Source organism: Oryctolagus cuniculus, chromosome 4 (genome assembly GCF_964237555.1).
Source record: "Oryctolagus cuniculus chromosome 4, mOryCun1.1, whole genome shotgun sequence".
Lineage (NCBI taxonomy): Eukaryota > Metazoa > Chordata > Mammalia > Lagomorpha > Leporidae > Oryctolagus > Oryctolagus cuniculus.
The window spans coordinates 81592595-81610580 of record NC_091435.1 but is presented as its reverse complement, the minus strand read 5'-3'; the positions used below and the strand labels follow the sequence as shown (position 1 = coordinate 81610580).

The window sequence follows — 17986 nt, the reverse complement described above, 5'->3', positions numbered from 1 at the left end:
CAGCTCTCTGCTGTGGCCCGGGAAGGCAGTGGAGGATGGCCCAAGTCCTTGGGCCCTGCACCCCATGGGAGACCAGGATAAGTATCTGGCTCCTGCCATCGGATCAGCGCGGTGCGCCGGCCACAGCGCTACAGCCGCGGCGGCCATTGGAGGGTGAACCAACGGCAAAAGAAAGACCTTTCTCTCTGTCTTTCTCTCTCTCTCACTGTCCACTCTGCCTGTCAAAAAAACAAAAAACAAAAAACAAAAAACAAAAAAAAACAGTTCCTTCAGGTACTGCCTAACACTAGTGTTTTCCCAGTTTCAGACATAAGCGCATTGGTCTTTCAGGTGTAGTTCACTGTATTTATGAAGAGCAATCATTTCAATACTAGCTTTTATGCACCGTATTTGTTTAGCATTTCCCCCTCTGTAAATAATGTATTCTGTTGTGTGTGTTTTATTGTAGGAATTGGATGGCGTAAGTGATTAGAGTGGAAGTGGTATTGCGGGTTTCTGATACATATGAAAGGTAGAAACTCAACCATGATTTCTGTTTCAACTCTACAGCATTCCCTTCCTTGAAGTCTTCATTTTTACCATAGACTCAGGTAATTTTAACAGTTTCTCATAATCTTGAATAATTTTTTTCAAATATGAAACTATTCTTTTGGCTGTTAGAACTTCATGTTGAGTTTGTATAACTGTATTTTGGTATTTATATCTAGAAGCAACTTTAATTACTTTGCTGAGATTTTTCTTGACAAAATAATTGTGATTTTTTAAAGATTTATTTATTTGAAATTCAGAGTTAGAGGGAGAGACGGGGAGAGAGAAAGAGAGATATTTTCCATCTTCTAGTTCACTCCCCAAGTGGCTGCCACAGCTGGGGTTGAGCCAGGCTGAAGCCAGGAGCCAGAAGGTGGAAGATTCATCTCGATCTCTTGCACGAGTGGCAAGGACCTAAACACTTGGGCCATCCTCCGCTCCTTTTCCCAGGCCGCTAGGAGGGAGCAGGATCAGAAGTGGAGCAGCTGTGACTTGAACTGGTGCCCATATGAGATGCTAGCATTGCAGATTGCAGGCAGCGACTTTACCTGCTGTACCACAGCACCGGCCTCTGACGAAATATTTTTTTTTAAAGCTAAATCTTTTTTTTTTTTTTTTTTTTTTTTTTTTAAGATTCATTTTATTTATTTGAAAGAGTTACAGAGAGAGAAAGAGGTCTTCCATCCACAGGTTCTCCACCCACCCATGCGCCACCTCCCCCCCATAGCTGCAATGGCCAGAGCTGAGCTGATCTGAAGCCAGGAGCCAGGAGCTTCTTCTGGGACTCCCATGTGGGTGCAGGGGCCCAAGCCATCTTCTTCTGCTTTCCCAGGCCATAGCAGAGAGCTGGATTGGAAGTGGAGCAGCCACAATAGTTTTAAGAGAATGTTGATGAATACTAGTAATTTTAGATTTTAAGTCAGGTTAATATGAAGAATGTGTATAGTTTATCATGTAACCTGAAGTGAAATTTAAATAAGTTTGTTTCCTGTTCAGTATTTTTTCTTGACAAGGAATTGTATTTTTCTCTCCCATATCTTATTTTTAAAGTATTTATTTATTTATTTATTTGAAAGGTATTGTGTCAGAGAGAAAGAGAAACCTTCCATCTGCTAGTTTACTTCCCAAATGATGGCAATGTCTGCGGCAGGTCTCTATTGAAGCCAGGAGCCTGGGATTCAGTGCAGGTTTCCTGCTTGTTGTGCCACAGTGTCAGCTCCCTCCCTTATTCTTTTTGATTGGTTGGTTGATTGATTTTTTATTTGAAAGGCAGACTTAGAGGAAGAAGAGAGAACATGTGCACATGATCTTATTATTTTCAGCTAAATTTCTTTTTTTTTTAAGTACAGCTTTAGGATTATAGTGATTCTTCCCACCACATTCACCCTCCCACCCTTTCCTCTTCCTCCCTCTCCAATTCCCAGTCCCATTCTCCACTAAGATCCATTTTCATACACAGAACACCAACTCTATACTAAGAGTTCAACAATTTGCACAGAAAAAAACAAAACAAAACAAATTGTTCCTCAACAGTCAAGACAAGGGCTGTTCAAAGTCATTGCATCTCAAAGTTAATTTCACTTTTTTTTTTTTTGAGAAACTAAATTAACTTTAATGAAACATCCAAGAATGATACTTCTTTTGCAAGCACCTAGGCATAACTATAACTTATGGAATACAAGAAAGTAAGTCCTTGAGAATAAGTCTTATTAATTAAGGAAGCACCTAAGAAAACAAACAATGGTTTTAGAAAATGATTCTTTCCTAGGTAGCCATGTGTCTCAGTTAATTTTATTATTTTGATAAGAAGGAAAAAACATTCAGGGAAGATGTTGTCTGTCATGTTAGTGTTTGTGGTTATATATGTTCCATTAAAAGAAAGTGATATTGCTTTAAATCCTGAATACTTTTTCTGTTCCAGGATGAGTCTTGGTTACTGCATAATGCATTTTAAAAGTAAAAGGTGTTTAACATTTGTTCATAGTAAACAGGAACATTTACTTTGAGATGTATCTTTGTACTCTTTTTATTATATAAGACTATGGAAAATTTAGTTTCCTTAATAGAGTCAGCATTTTGATTTTAGTGTTTGAAGTGAGATACAATGACTAGATCCAACGAAGTGTAAGTTCTTTTTGTTTTGCTTGAATCTTTTTTTTTTTAGATTTTAATATTTATTTATTTATAAGTCAGAATTAGCGAGAGAGGGAGAGACAGGGAGAAAGAAAGATCCTCCATCTGCTGGTTCACTCCCCAAATGGCTGCAGTAGCCAGGGCTGGGGCAGGCTGAAGCCAGGAGCCTGGAGCGTCATCCAAGTCTCCCATGTGAATACAGGGGCCCAAGGACTTAAGCCATTCTCTGCTGCTTTCCCGGGAGCATTAATAAGGAGCTGGATTGGAAGCTGAGCAACTGGGACTTAAACCAGCGCTCATATGGGGTGCTGGCACTGCAGGCTGTGGCTTTACCTACTATGCCACAGTCCTGACCCCTTGGATCTTGTTTTTAAAAGAATTTGTACTATGTATTTGAAAGATAAAGAGATTGGAGAGATCACCCATCTGCAGGTTCACTTTCCAAATGCCTGCAACTGCTGGGATTGGTAAGGTCAAAGCCAGGAGCCTGGGACTCAGTTTGGTCTCCCATCTGGGTTGCAAGGACGTAAGTACTTGAGCCACCTTCTGCTACCTCCCAGGGTCTACATTAGTAGGAAATTCAAATGGAGAGCAGAGCTTGGACTCAAATCAAGTTAAAACTGGGGTGGAAAATGGTTATCTCAAGTGGTCACTTAGGCTGTGCTAAACACCCACCTGTTGGGTGGACTCCTCCCCCACAGTCCTTTAAGAAAAATGACAGCTGTTTCTTAACAGTTTGAGTTGCCATAAATAGGATTTTTTTTTTAAAAAAAAGTTTGTAGCTACCACTGGTTTTTTGTCTTACTGTTTTAGAAGGCTTTGTTAAGTATTTGGAATGCTGAATATGCTTAGATCTTGCTTTATTTGAAGGGGTCTTGTTAATTTTAGCTTAAATATTTATGGATTGCTTTTATGCAGTTTTAAATTAATTTTTAGTTATCTTATAAAGTGGTTAATCTTTAAAATTTTGATAAGTAATTGTGCTAGCAGCTATTGAGCTCAATCCTGTTCTCCCATGTGGGTAGCAGGGATCCAAGTACTTGGGCCATCTTCTACTGCCTTTCCAGGGCATCATTGGAGAGCTGGATTGGAAGTAGAGCAGCCAGGACTCCCTGGTTCCCCTGATATGGAATGCTGGCATTGCAAGGGCAGCTCAGCCTGCTGTGCCACAATGCCAGCCCCCAAAGTTTATATTTCTTATGCTGATATTTTTAAGATGTAATTTTTTCACTGACTCAAATATAAGTTAGAAATACTGGTCTGGGCCGGCGCTGTGGTGTAGTGAGTTAAGCTGCTGCCTGCAGTGCCAGCATCCCATATGGGCACTGGTTCGAGTCCCAGCTTTTCCACTTCCGATCCAGCTCTCTGCTATGGCCTGAGAAAGCAGTAGAAGATGGCCCAAGTCTTTGGGCCCCTGCACCTGCATGGGAGACCCAGAAGTGCCAGGTTCCTGCTTTCGGATTGGTGCAGCTCCGTCTGTTGCAGCCATCTGGGGAGTGAACCAGCAGATAGAAGACCCCTCTCTTTCTGCTTCTGCCTTTTAAATAAATAAATCAATGTTAAAAAAAATTGGTCACTAAATTAATGTAATTGACATCCTGTAATCAACAAGAAGCTGAAAATGCTTTGGTTAGGGGCTGGCACTGTGGCATAGTGACCTGGAAGAAGCTCCTGGTTCCTGGCTTCAGATCGATGCAGCTGTGACCATTGTGGCCAATTGGGACGTGAACCAGTAGATGGAAGATCACTCTCTCTCTCTCTGCCTCTCCTTCTCTCTCTGTGTAACTCTGACTTTCAAATAAGTAAATAAATCTTTAAAAAATAAAAAAGAAAATGCTTTGGATAAGAAGTAATTGTGAGATAGAGTGTGTCTGTTTTACCTGTTCTCAGAACAAGTTTCTTTCAGTTCTTCCTCTTCCCCTTCTCCTTCTAGATTTTATTTATTTATTTGAGAGGTAGAGTTACAGAGAGAGGGAGAGACAGAAAGGTCTTCCATCACTGGTTCACTCCCCAAATGGCCTCAATGGCCGGAGCTGGTCTGATCTGAAGCCATCAGCCAGGAGCTTCCTCCGGGTCTCCCATATGGATGGCAGGGGCCCAATCACTTGGGCCATCCTCTGCTGCTTTTCCAGGCTGTAGAAGGGAGTTGGATTGGAACGGGAGCAGCCAGGCCTCAAACCAGCGCCCACATTGGGTGCCAGCACGGCAGGCAGCAGCTTTACCTGCTAAGGCACAGTGCCGGCTCCTTTACACAGCTCTTTACCAATAGTGGCTGTTCAGCCTATGTTAGTTGTCCTTCCTCTATAGTGTTTCAAAATCTCTGAATTCTGTAATACACAAATGTGTTAATTCCATTTTAGAATTTTAATGATGATATTTTTCTCATTAGTTACATGAAATCCCATGGAAAACCTCAGTATGCTTTTTAAATGCCTTGTATGTTTGATGACAAGTGAGCAGTGATGCCCAGGTGCCCAGCAGTCCATATGTTGTGTTTCTGTTGACTTGGCCCTCTAAGGACAAACCTGTCAGTCCCCTCAGTGTTGGAAATAATTGTCACAAGTGCTTATATTAAACACCTATGTGTTCAATTCCTCATTAAAAGCCCTGACTCAAAGTTTATTTACTTGATTTCAACTTACAAATCTATAAAGCTTAGTTTCTGATTATTTGCACATGGTTGATGAGAAGCATTAAGTCAGAAGGCGACAAGGTGTGTTGAGTTAGCTGTCTCTTCTGGAAGACAGGAGAAACGGATGGCTAATATGCTTGTTGTAAGAGTTACCTGAACTGTTAGGTTTAGGATGATTCTGCATCACGACAAGACATTTTCAGTAAGAAAGGATGGAGTGTATGGGGCGGGTACAAATCTGGGCCTGAAGGCCCAGACCTTCCCACTTCTCTAGCAGAGGGAGGTGAGGAGAGGAGAATCGATCTTGGAAGGGGGAAAACTTAGTGAAGACATCTTCTAAAGGGACATTTAGGAGACCTTTGCCTGAACTGGGGCCTGTCCTTCCTGAATCTGGGTGAGCCTTCTCTGCTGTAGGTACCCTGAACCTGAACAGAGGAATGGTTGCCAGCCCACCTTCAGCTTTAGCCCAAGGATGTCATTGTCCCTTCTTTCTTGTCCTTAATAGCGGTACCTTTTTGTTCTCTTTGGTGTCAGCTGCTCAAGGTCCTTTCACGTTCGGATAAAGTAGACCCACAAGGAGCTCAGAGTAGCTTATTGCTGCCACTGTTTTTTTTCTTTTTCCTCATTTGGACAGAGATTCTTGGCAACTCAGATTTATTGTTTAGTTTTTTCCCTTCCAGAGCAATCTTTCATGTGAGTGATATGACTTAAAGAAATCATTATTTCTTTCCTCCTGTGTCCTATGTAGTATACCTAATCCCTGAATTTCCATTAATATTATGTGTGTGTGTGTGTGTGTGTGTGTGTGGTCAAAAAGCAGGTAGCTTTTGAGGGGATAGCAGGAAGAGACATTGATCTGCAGAATTCACATATTAGCCTGGCTTGATCACGTAGGTGGTATTTTCTTTGCATTTGCTGATGATCTACTCTGAAAATATTTGTGTTAGAGAAGGGAAGTGGCCTGTTGTAACTTTTGAACCTGGGACCTGCCTGTGAAGTACATGAGAACTTTTGAGAGTACAGACGACTTATAAAGGGAAATGTGAAGATATGGCATAGAAGGGAGGGTGCTAGGACAATAAAGCTATTTTCCCTAATTTATCATTTTTTAAGAGCATATTTTTTTCTGTCCCTTATGCTAGAGGCTTGCTGAAGTTCCCCTTTTTATTTTAAAATTGTATTTCATTTGCTGTCCACCTTAGTCTGTCCAGTATGTGTTATAGATATGGCTCACTTTTTTTTTTTTTAAGATTTATCTATTTATTTGAAAGTCAGAGTTTCACAGAGAGAGAGAAGGAGAGGCAGAGAGAGAGGAAGGGGGGAGGGAGAAGGAGGGAGGGAGGGAGGGGGGAGAGAGAGAGAGAGAAAGAGAGAGAGAGGTCCTTTATTTGCTGGTTCACTCTCCAGTTGGCCACAATGGCTGGAGCTGCGCCGATCAGGAGCCAGGAGCTTCCCACGTGGGTGCAGGGGGCCAAGGACTCGGGCAGTCCTCCACTGCTTTCCCAGGCCATAGCTGGATGGGAAGAGGAGCAGCTGAGACTTGAACTGGCGCCCACATGGGATGCTGGCACTGCAGGTGGCAGCTTTACTCACTACACCACAAAGCTGGTCCCTCACTTTATCTTTAAGACACATTGTAAAGTATCATTGTCTTTCCTTCAACATAAATAAAAGAAATGCAAGCCCCAGAGTTGATCCTCACTCATATTGTACAGCATTATAAAGAGAATAAAAGAAAAAAAGACAGTGGTACCTGGTTGGTTGAAAAAGAGAATGAAATCAAAAGTCAAACCCAGTCTTCTTCCAGTAGATAATTTCTTGTTTCACTCTTCAAAATCCACTGTTAAGTTTCTTTTCAGATAAAAAGATACTGTTCAGAATAGCAGTTCATTAGAACTGTTTGTTATTTGGAAAGGACCTTACCGTGTGTATGGTTCTTTTCCTTGGCTTTTTTTTTTTTTTTAATTACTGGATTTTAGGGAACTTGTGCAGACAGTTCACCTCCTTCCTTTTTTTTTTTTTTTTTTTTTTTTTTTTTGAGATTTTGTTTATCTGAAAGAGTTACATGTGCACACATAGAAAGCGATAAAGATCTTCCATCTGCTTGGTTCGCTCCCTAATGGCTGCGATGGCCAGGCTAAACCCAGGAGGCTAGGACTCCATCTGAATTTTCCATGTGGGTGCAGGGGCCCAAGCACTTGGGCCATCTTCTGCTGCTTTCCCAGGTGCATTAGCAGGGAACTGGATAGGAAGTAGAGCAGCCAGGACTGGAACTGGCACGCATATAGGATGCTGATGTCACAGATGGCCTATTAACCCAGTATGCCACAACACCAGCACCGCCTCATTCCTTTTAATAGCTGTGTGTGTTCTTTTTATGGTCACATGTGGTTGCACCATAAGATTGTATATGTCTTTAGCTGTGAGGTTGCAGTTTTTATTTGGGTAGCTATTTTCAAGATTCATTTTAAAACCTTGTGTGAATAGTGTCTAGTAACACTGGGGTCTATGTTGATACCTTAGTATTTTCTGGTGTCAGGGTTGCTCTCAGAATCTGCAAGCTGGCCGGTTATCCCAAATGTATGGCTTAACTTGAGGCCATTAGAGTAAGGAACCATATATAAAAAGAGAGTGAGAGATTATTTTTTCTGTTTATGTGGCTTTTTTTTTTAAAAGATTTATTTTATTTGAAAGGTAGAGAGAATCTTCCATTGCTGTATTCCTTCCCAAATGAGGGTGGGCGAGGCCAAAGACAGGAGCCAGGAACTTCATCCAGGTCTCCCACATAGGTGCAGGGGCCCAAGCTCTTGGGCCATCCTCCACTGCTTTCCCAGGGCATCAGCAGGGAGCTGGATCGGAAGTAGAGCAGCTGAGACTTGAACCGGTGCCCATATGGGATGCTGGCACACAGGTAGTAGCTGGACTGTCAGGTTGTAACGCCGGCCCCACGTGTATGTGGTCTTTTACAAGAAAATTTTTGAAGAGTCAATTCGTTTTTCACTTTTTGTATTTCTACTTTTTTTCTTTTTTCGATTTATTAGCTTTGTGTTGAGGTGTGGTATCTGTCTTCCTGTCCCAAGTCCCTCATTGTTGCATTTTATGCCTTTCCTCCCCAAAATAATCTTCATCCATAAAGAACTTCTACTACGTTCATATGATGGAGAAAATATGTTTTTATGTTTGTTTTAATACATTGGCTAAATACTATAGGAATATAGTTTTAGATTTTTTCTTTTTTTTAATTTTAAAGTTTTATTTATTTACTTGAAAGTCAGACTCACACACAGAGAGGAAATGGAGAGAGAGAGAGAGAGAGAGAAAGAAAGAGAAAGAAAAAGAAAGAGGTGTCTTCCATCTTCTGGTTCATTCCCCAGTTGGCTGCAATGGCTGGAGGTGCGCCGATCTGAAGCCAGGAGCCAGGGGCTTTCAGGGGCTTCTTCCAGGTCTCCCATGAGAGTGCAGGGGCTCAAGGACTTGGGTCATCCTTTACTGCTTTCCCAGGCCATAGCAGAGAGCTGCATCAGAAGTGGAGCAGCCAGGTCTTTAGCTAACGCCCATATGGGATGCTGGCACTGCAGGCAGTGGCTTTACCTGCTATGCCACAGTGCCGGCCCCGGAATATAGTTTTAAACAGTGTGCATTTATTAGACAATGTTAAAATTTTTAAAGTTGATCAGGTAGGTGCAAGATGGTAATTCATGGGAGGTTGGACATCTGCTGTAGGGACATGCAGACCTTCTGCTGGGGAAATAAGTCAGCTTCAACTTTGGTTGCTGTATTCAGAAGAGGAGCAAAAACAGAGAGTGAATTAGGTTAGTTTCTTTTAGTAACTTCTTTTACCTCTCTGATATTTTCTAAACTGACCCATGTTTTGAAAAATAACAGCGAATGTTACAATAGCAGTTGCAATGGCAAAATGCAATAAAGGATGGCCTTGTGTATACACAGGAATCCTTCAGGAAGATCATGCAAAGTGAGTATTACAAAAAGAACTATCCAAGCATTTAAAATTTTCTTCCCACCTGAATAAACTGGTCTTCAAGTTTCATTTTTTTCCACAAACTATTTGAACCACTCTTGTATATCAGTGTTAAGTTAGAGAGTTTACAGGTTCTTTATGAAAACAATAAATAGTTTAGAAAAGTATATAGTTGATTTGTAAGGACTCTTAAAGAAAGGGGCAGCATAATAAAATTTCAATCTGAAAAGACATTTCATTTTCAAATGCAATATTTGAAGAAAGTTATTACTTGGCAATGTATTTAAAATCTTTGGCCATTAGATTTTAAATATTCTCGGCCGGCGCCGCGGCTCACTAGGCTAATCCTCCGCCTAGCGGCGCCGGCACACCGGGTTCTAGTCCCGGTTGGGGCGCCGGATTCTGTCCCGGTTGCCCCTCTTCCAGGCCAGCCCTCTGCTGTGGCCCGGGAGTGCAGTGGAGGATGGCCCAGGTGCTTGGGCCCTGCACCCCATGGGAGACCAGGAAAAGCACCTGGCTCCTGGCTCCTGCCATCGGATCAGCGCGGTGTGCCGGCCGCAGCGCGCCGGCCGCGGCGGCCATTGGAGGGTGAACCAACGGCAAAAGGAAGACCTTTCTCTCTCTCTCTCTCACTGTCCACTCTGCCTGTCAAAAAAAAAAAAAAAAAAAAAAGATTTTAAATATTCTACCTAAAGATTCTAAAAAATGAAGTCAGATGCTTGGTCCTTCATGCAGTATGTGTGATTAATAATATGTGGTACCAGGGAAGAACATTGGCAAGTGTGAATTAAAGTTTGTTTACTCTGCTCTTTATGAAGTTCTTTGAGCTGTTCATTTGAGTTAAGTACTTATCTCCCTTGATGATGAGCTTAGTAAATGGAAGAGTATTTTGGTTTCAGTAGTGTGTTGGAATTTAACTGATCTTTTATTTGACACCTGAAAGCTATGATCCAGGCAGAGATCATTATTTACGTGATTAATTAAGAGGTGACTAAAGTGTGGCCGGCGCCGCGGCTCACTAGGCTAATCCTCCGCCTAGCGGCGCCGGCACACCGGGTTCTAGTCCCGGTCGGGGCGCCGGATTCTGTCCCGGTTGCCCCTCTTCCAGGCCAGCCCTCTGCTGTGGCCCGGGAGTGCAGTGGAGGATGGCCCAGGTGCTTGGGCCCTGCACCCCATGGGAGACCAGGAAAAGCACCTGGCTCCTGGCTCCTGCCATCGGATCAGCGCGGTGCGCCGGCCGCAGCGCGCCGGCCGCGGCGGCCATTGGAGGGTGAACCAACGGCAAAAGGAAGACCTTTCTCTCTGTCTCTCTCTCTCACTGTCCACTCTGCCTGTCAAAAAAAAAAAAAAAAAAAAAAAAAAAAAAAAAAAAAAAAGAGGTGACTAAAGTGAAATATAGTTCATGTATTTATTAATTGTAGGTTCTTCATATTGAGTAGTAACTGCATTTTTTTTTTAATTTATTTATTTTGACAGGCAGAGTGGACAGTGAGAGAGAGAGAGAAAGGTCTTCCTTTTGCTGTTGGTTCACCCTCCAAAGGCCGCCGCGGCCGGCGCACCGCGCTGATCTGATGGCAGGAGCCAGGTACTTATCCTGGTCTCCCATGGGGTACAAGGCCCAAGTACTTGGGCCATCCTCCACTGCACTCCCTGGCCACAGCAGAGAGCTGGCCTGGAAGAGGGGCACCCGGGACAGAATCCGGCGCCCCGACCTGGACTAGAACCCGGTGTGCTGGCACTTCGAGGCGGAGGATTAGCCTAGTGAGCCGCGGCGCCGGCCAATAACTGCATTCTTAATAGAATCTAGTGATGAAAGTAGTTTTTAAAAAATAACTTTATAATGACAGTTGACTTTTCTTGAGATGAAGTTTTTATGGATTTCATTAGTGTCATGTCAGTTGCTATAGTAACCAAGTCGCATATGAATTTATAATAACTGAATTTATAAGAGATTTAAAATATGGTTAGTCTTTCCTGTAATAATGGACAAAATAGTGTCTAGTTTTTACTTTTTTGTCTTTATTCTAAGTTTTTATTTAAAGGCAGAGAGACAGAGAAAGATCTTTCATCTGCTGGTTCACTCATCAAATGCTTGCAACAACCAGGGCCAAATCCACGAGGTTGGAATCGCCCATGTGGGTGACAGGGATCCAAGTACAAGAATCCATTGTCTGCTGTTTCCCCAGGGTGCCCAAAGCAGAAAGTTGGAATTGGGAGCAGAGTTGGGACTTGAACCAGGCACTTTGTTACAGGATGTTGCATCTCAAATGGTGATTTAACCATTGTGTCAGATGACTGCCTCCTGGTTTTAAATTTCTTATCACAGTCTATTAAATGTATTTAATTGTATATGACTAAAAATATATTAGAAATGAAATTACCACTTTTATTTCAACAAATTTAAAAACATTTATAAAAAGTAATAAAAATTTATCATAGGACATTTTGAAATTAGAGATAAATGTAAGTATACATAATTTCATTACCCAGTATAATGTTAATGTTTTTAGTATTTACACAAACCTGTGTGCCTTCACATGAACGTACATATACACATATTTCCCTTACTATATTGTGATGTCTTCAGGAATATTCCAGTTTTTTTTCCTTTTTTTTACATTTATTTATTTATTTAAAGTCAACGTTGCACACAGAGAAGGAGGGGCAGAGAGAGAGATCTTCCATCCACTGGTTTACTCCCCAATTGGCCACAACAGCCAGAACTGTGCTCATCTGAAGCCAGGAGCCAGGAGCTTCTTCTGGGTCTCCCACATGGGTGCAGGGCCCCAAGGACTTAGGCCATCTTCTGCTGCTTTCCCAGGCTATAGCAGAGAGCTGAATGGGAAGTGGAGCATCCAGGACTTGAACCGGTGCCCATATGGGTTGCCAGCACTGCAGGTGGTGGCTTTACCCACTATGCCACAGTGCTGGCCCCAATATTCCAATATTTTTACAGAAAATTTTTATGACTAAGAACTTTTCTTTGAGTTTTAGTAGGCTTTTTACTTTTTTTTTTTTTTTTTTTAAAGAATTACTGATTTATTTGAGAGACAGAGCTACAGAGAGGGAGAGAGAGAGATCTTCCATCAGCTGCTTCACTCCCCAAATGGCCACAAGGCTGGAGCTGGGCCACTATGCAACCAGGAGCCAGGAGCTTCTGGGTTTCCCATGTGGGTGCAAAGGCCCAAGCACTTGGACCATCCTCCACTGCTTTCCCAGGTCCTTCAGCAGGGAGCTGATTCAGAAGTGGAGCAGCCAGGACTCCCCAAACTGGCGTCTTTGTGAGATGCCAGCACTGCAGACAGAGGCTTAGCCTACTACACCACAGTGCTGACCCTAGACGTTTATTTTTTTATTGAAGTATAATAACTGAGAGCAGAATGCATGTTTCTCAAGTATGTGTCTTCAAATTTCACAAAGTGAATACATTTCTTTTTAACCTTTTAAAACAAAACATTGGGTCTGACATTATGGTGCATTGGGTTAAGCTGTTGCCTACAACTCTGGCATTCCATATCTGAGTACTGATTCAAGTCCTGGCTGCATCGCCTTTGATACAGCTCCCTGCCCTGTGCCTGGAAAAGAAATGGTAGATGGCCCAAGTGCCTGGACCTCTGCCATTCACATGGGAGATGGATGGAGTTCCTGGCTTCTGGCTTCTGTCTGGCCTAGCCCTGGCTATTGTGGCAGTTTGGGGGAGTGAACCAGCCAATAGAAGAGGTCCTCCTCTCTATCTCTTAACTGCCTTTCAAGAAAAAAAAAATTCAAACATAACAACAAGGAACTCCCCTTTCTTGCTTGCTATCAGAATCATCCCTGTCCACCCAAATGGTAGCTACTATTTGGATTTTATTAAGAAAAATTGTTGAATTATTTGTTAATAATGTATACAATGTATGCATGTAAATTTACAAAATGTATACATTGTAAATTATGTATACAATGAAATTCAGTGATTTTCCTACATTTACTGAATTGGGAAGATATCATTGTAGTGCAGTTTTTTTTTAAGTATGTTTATTTATTCTGAAAGAGAGAGAGAGATCTTCCATCCGCTGGTTTACTCCCCAGGTGGCTGCAGTGGCCACTGCTGAGCCAGGCTGAAGGCAGGAGTTAGGAGCTGTATTCGGCTCTCCCACATGGGTGGCAAGGACCCAGACACTTGGCTCATATTCTGTTGCTGTTCCCAGGCCATTAGCAGGGAGCTGGATTGGAAGTGGAGCAGGCGTGACACAAACTGGCACCTTTATGGGATGCTGGTGTTGTAGGCTAGGACTTTACCCACTGTGCCACAACGCCACTCTCCCCACCCCCTTTTTTAAAAGATTGATTGATTTGTAAGGCAGAGAGAGAGAGAGAAGGAAAGAGAAAGAAAGGGAAATAAATCTTTCATCTACTGGTTTACCCACACATGCCTTTTAATAGCCAGGATTGGGCCAGGCCCAAGCTACAAGACAGGAACTGTATTTGGGTCTCACAGGGATTCAAGTACTTGGACTATCATGTGTTGACTTATGGGCGCATTAGCAGGAAGCTGATTTGGAAGCAGGGACTAGATCCCAGGTACTCTGATATGGGAAGGGGAGAGCCCTCCTGGGAATAATGCCCTCCTGGATGGTGTGGTTTTAAAAATATGTTTTAATATATTTTAACCTGTTTTTCTTATATTGAATACATAGTGTATTGAGTGGTAGGCATTTGGCTTAGCGATTAAGATGCCTGCATCCCATATCCAAATACCTGGGTTTCATAACGGGCAGATCATTGGGCAGCGGTGATGGCTCAAGTAATTGGATCTCCATCACCCATGTGGGAGACTCCGATTAAATTCCTGGCTCTAGGCTTTGGCCTGACCCAGCCCCAGCTGTTGCAAGCATTTGGAGAGTGGACTAGTGGATGGTAGAGGGTAGGGAGGGAGACTCTCTCTTCAAGTAAATTAAAGAACAAGCTAGATATTTATTTCAAAAAGACATGTTTGAGCATATTTTAACCTGTTTCCTTCTGTTGAGCTACATAATCTATTTCTAGATTTTCATTATGATAATCACTGCTGTAGTGATTCTCTCCATATTTGTATACATTTCTGGTTTCATCAAGATAAAGTTCCTTAAATGTAGTATTACTATCAGAGAACACATGGACATTCATGCCTTTTGATATGTACAGTCAAATTGCCTTTGAGAATAGTTTATCTCACTTATACTCTGTAAGTAGATGACTGTGGTTTCTCTCTCTCTCTTTCTTTTAAACCATCTTAACATTGGATGTAATTTTAAAAGTGTCAGTACTAGTTTGGTAGATGAAATATGGTACTGCTGTTCTAATGTTTATTTCTTTGGTTATTGATGTGACTTTTTAAATAGAATTAGTGACTTTTCTAAGTTTTCTTTAATAACATGCCAGTTTATATTCTCTGTCAGTTCCTTATTGAATTCATCTCTTTTTATTTTGTGGTTTAAGACAGTTTAATATATTAAAAACTACAAATATTACAAATACTTTGTCCTGATTTGTTACATGTCAAGTTCATTTTTCAATAATAAAACAGATTAAGATTTTATGCCTTACTATCAAATAAAATTTGCTTTACTATACCAGCTTTTGGGAATCTGTCTTGTTAATTTAAAAGTTCTAAAATACATTCTGTTTGAATGTGTACCTTTCATAATTTGAAATTTAAGAGAAGATATCAAGTGACATATAAAACTAATTTATTATGCTTTGTTGCCAAACTTGGTCTTTCTAGGCAGTTATACTTAAGCATGAACATTGACGACAAACTGGAAGGATTGTTTCTTAAATGTGGCGGCATAGACGAAATGCAGTCTTCCAGGGCAATGGTTGTAATGGGTGGAGTGTCTGGCCAGTCTGCTGTGTCTGGAGAACTGCAGGAGTCAGTACTTCAAGATCGAAGTATGCCTCACCAGGAAATCCTTGCTGCCGATGAAGTGTTACAAGAAAGTGAAATGAGACAGCAGGATATGATATCACACGATGAACTCATGGTCCATGAGGAGACAGTGAAAAATGATGAAGAGCAGATGGAAACACACGAAAGACTTCCTCAAGGACTACAGTATGCACTTAATGTCCCTGTAAGTAATTTCTTTATAAGATATTCACAGTTATGGTTAGGAATGTAATTTTGTGTTGAATAATGCTGTAGGTCATCAAAGAAATTTCAGACTGCTTAAAGGCAAAATATTGTTCTGGAATAGATATGCTAGAATATTGACATATTTGAAAGGCAAAATTAAGTTTATTATATTGTTTTAGAAACATCTCTTCTGGGATAACATGTCTCTATCAGGATTATGTATGGATTGTGAGTATTTAATTTTTAAGCATAAAACTTAAAGAATAAGAAATTTGAATCTTATGCATAGCTAGAAAAAGATCACACACTCAAGGGTTTTTTCTTCAAATTGTTGAATTTCTTCAATTCTTGACTTCTTTAACCTCTCCTAATACACTCTGACTCTGCCTAGTCTTTGTTTTCTCCACTTGCTTGATCTCTGTCTTTTTAAACTGAATAAGTCCTTTATTCTTTTGTAAGCACCCGTATCTTTCTTGCCATCTTCTACCTTTATTTTCACCCAGTGACCAGTAACATTGCAATCATGTTGTAATTCTCATCTCTTCTTTCTGTAATATTAAACCTGAGTTCTTTTCAGTTCATCCATCTATATTCTGTTCTTTCTCCTTTGCTTCAGATAATACTGTACTTGAAATATTCCCCTTAGCCATACCCTGTCCTTTTCTTTTAAAATGTAGATCATTCTTCTTCTTCATCATCATCATCATCCTGCCAATACTGTTGATACTAAATTGAGTCCTTGCAAGAGGGGTTTGTTATTACCTCCTCAGTGTGTCTCTGATAGATTACAGGTTCTACAAAGGCAGGAGTTTTATCTTACTTTTTTTGTTGTATCTCATGTGTTCACACATTATGAAGGTATGTGTAACCACTTATAGTTATGTTCTAATACATTTGGTCGCCTTTTACCTAACCTAGTAAGTTTTTCTTCTTTATCCTTTCAATATGATTTTTGATTTTTTTTCAAAAATGAGTTATTTATTTTGAAAGGCAGAGTTAGAAAATCCTTTCATCTCCTGATTCACTCCCGAAATGGCTGCAATGGCTGAAGCTGGGCCAGGCCAAAGCTGAGAGTTTGAAACTTCATCTGGGTCTCCCACATGGGTGCATGGGTCCAAACACTCGGGCCATCTTCTGCTGCTTTCCCAAGCACATTAGCAGGGAGCTGGATCAGAAGTGGAGCAGCTGGGACTCAAACTGTCAATCATATGGGATGCTGGCATTGAAAGCTGTGGCTTAACCTGCTGTACCACAACAATGGTCCCAGATTTGATTTTTTAAAAATTTGAGAGGTGTGTGCACACACACACACACACACACACTGACAGAGATAGAACTCCCATCTGCTGGTTCACCCACCAGGTACCCACAGAACCTGGGACTGGGCCATGTTGGAATGGGATACTTAATCCTGGTCTCCCAGGTCGATGGCAGGAGCATAGTTATTTGAGATATGACTCTTTCCTCCCAGGATCTGCATTAGGAGGAAGCTATAGAGTCAGTAGCCAGAGCCTGGAATTGAACCCAGGCATTCCACTGTGGGATGTGGGTATCCCAAACAGTGCCTTAACCACCATGCCAAATGCCCATCTCCTATAGCTTTCTTTTCTTGTAATGTCATTGTCTGGTTTTGGTAGTGCTGGCCTTATAGAACAAATTAGGAGATAATCCCTCTGCTTCTGTCTTCTGAAAGTGGTTATAGGGAATTGAAATAAAATTTCCTTCTTAAAAAGTTTTTTGGTAGAATCTGCCAGTTCCCCTCCCTGGGTCTGGTTATTAATGAATGATTCAGTTCCTATTATAGATACAGGTCTGTTCAGACTGTTTTCTTCTTGTGTGAGCTTTGGCAGATTGTGTTGTTTGTCAGTTTTTCCCAAGGTTGTCAAATTTGTGAGCACAAATTAGTAGCTCATTTTAGTCTTTTCCTATCCATGGACTCCATAATAATGTTGTCTCTTAGCCTCTTTCATTTCTGATATTGGAGTTTATGTCTTTTTTCCCTTTGTTAGCTTGACTGTAGATAGGCCTACCTTTTTTTTTTTTCTTTTAACTTACCCTATTAACCATTTTAAAATCTGCAGTTCAGTACTGCTGAAGTCCAAAGCCCTATTTTCCCCTCCTGCCTAGTAGAGATACTGATTTTATTGACACTTTCAATAAAACAGCTTTTGGCTTTTTTTTTGAAAATTAATAAATTTATTTATTTATTTGAAAGGCAGAGAAAGAAGACACAGAGAGATAGATAAATAGATATATTCATTCCATCCTCTGGTTCACCTCCAAATGCACACAGCAGCTGGGGCCTCACCAGGTTGAAGCCAGGAACCTGGAATTCTTACCAAGTCTCCCCACTGAGTGGTTGGGCTCAAGCACTTGAGCCATCACCTGTTGCCTCCCATGATGTGCTTTAGCAGGAAGCTGGCGTTGGAAGCAGAACTGGCACTCCAGTGTGAATGCAGGTGTCCTAAGCTATGACTTAACCATTGTGCCAGGCCTGACCCTGGAACAGCTTTTTGTATTGTTGCTTGTTCTCTAGTGATGTCCTGTTTTCAATTTCATTGTTTTTGCTCTATTTTATTTTTTATGCTTTCTTTGTATCCTTTTTTTCTAATTTCCT

General features: G+C 41.4%; 1 protein-coding gene across 16 annotated transcripts in view; it reads left to right on the top strand.

Moving 5' to 3' along the window:
- Positions 1-17986, top strand: part of ZNF148 (zinc finger protein 148) — a 169336-nt gene that overhangs the window by 56384 nt on the left and 94966 nt on the right. For 8 of the 16 annotated variants that reach the window (XM_051859204.2, XM_051859200.2, XM_070072235.1 and 5 more), the window contains 2 exons: positions 449-590; positions 15019-15367. In XM_051859204.2, coding sequence (XP_051715164.1) covers positions 15035-15367 — 333 coding nt within the window. In that variant the 5' untranslated portion in view covers positions 449-590; positions 15019-15034. The remainder of the gene's footprint in view (positions 1-448; positions 591-15018; positions 15368-17986) is intronic. The other 8 variants (XM_070072236.1, XM_070072229.1, XM_070072228.1 and 5 more) reach the window with 1 other exon arrangement.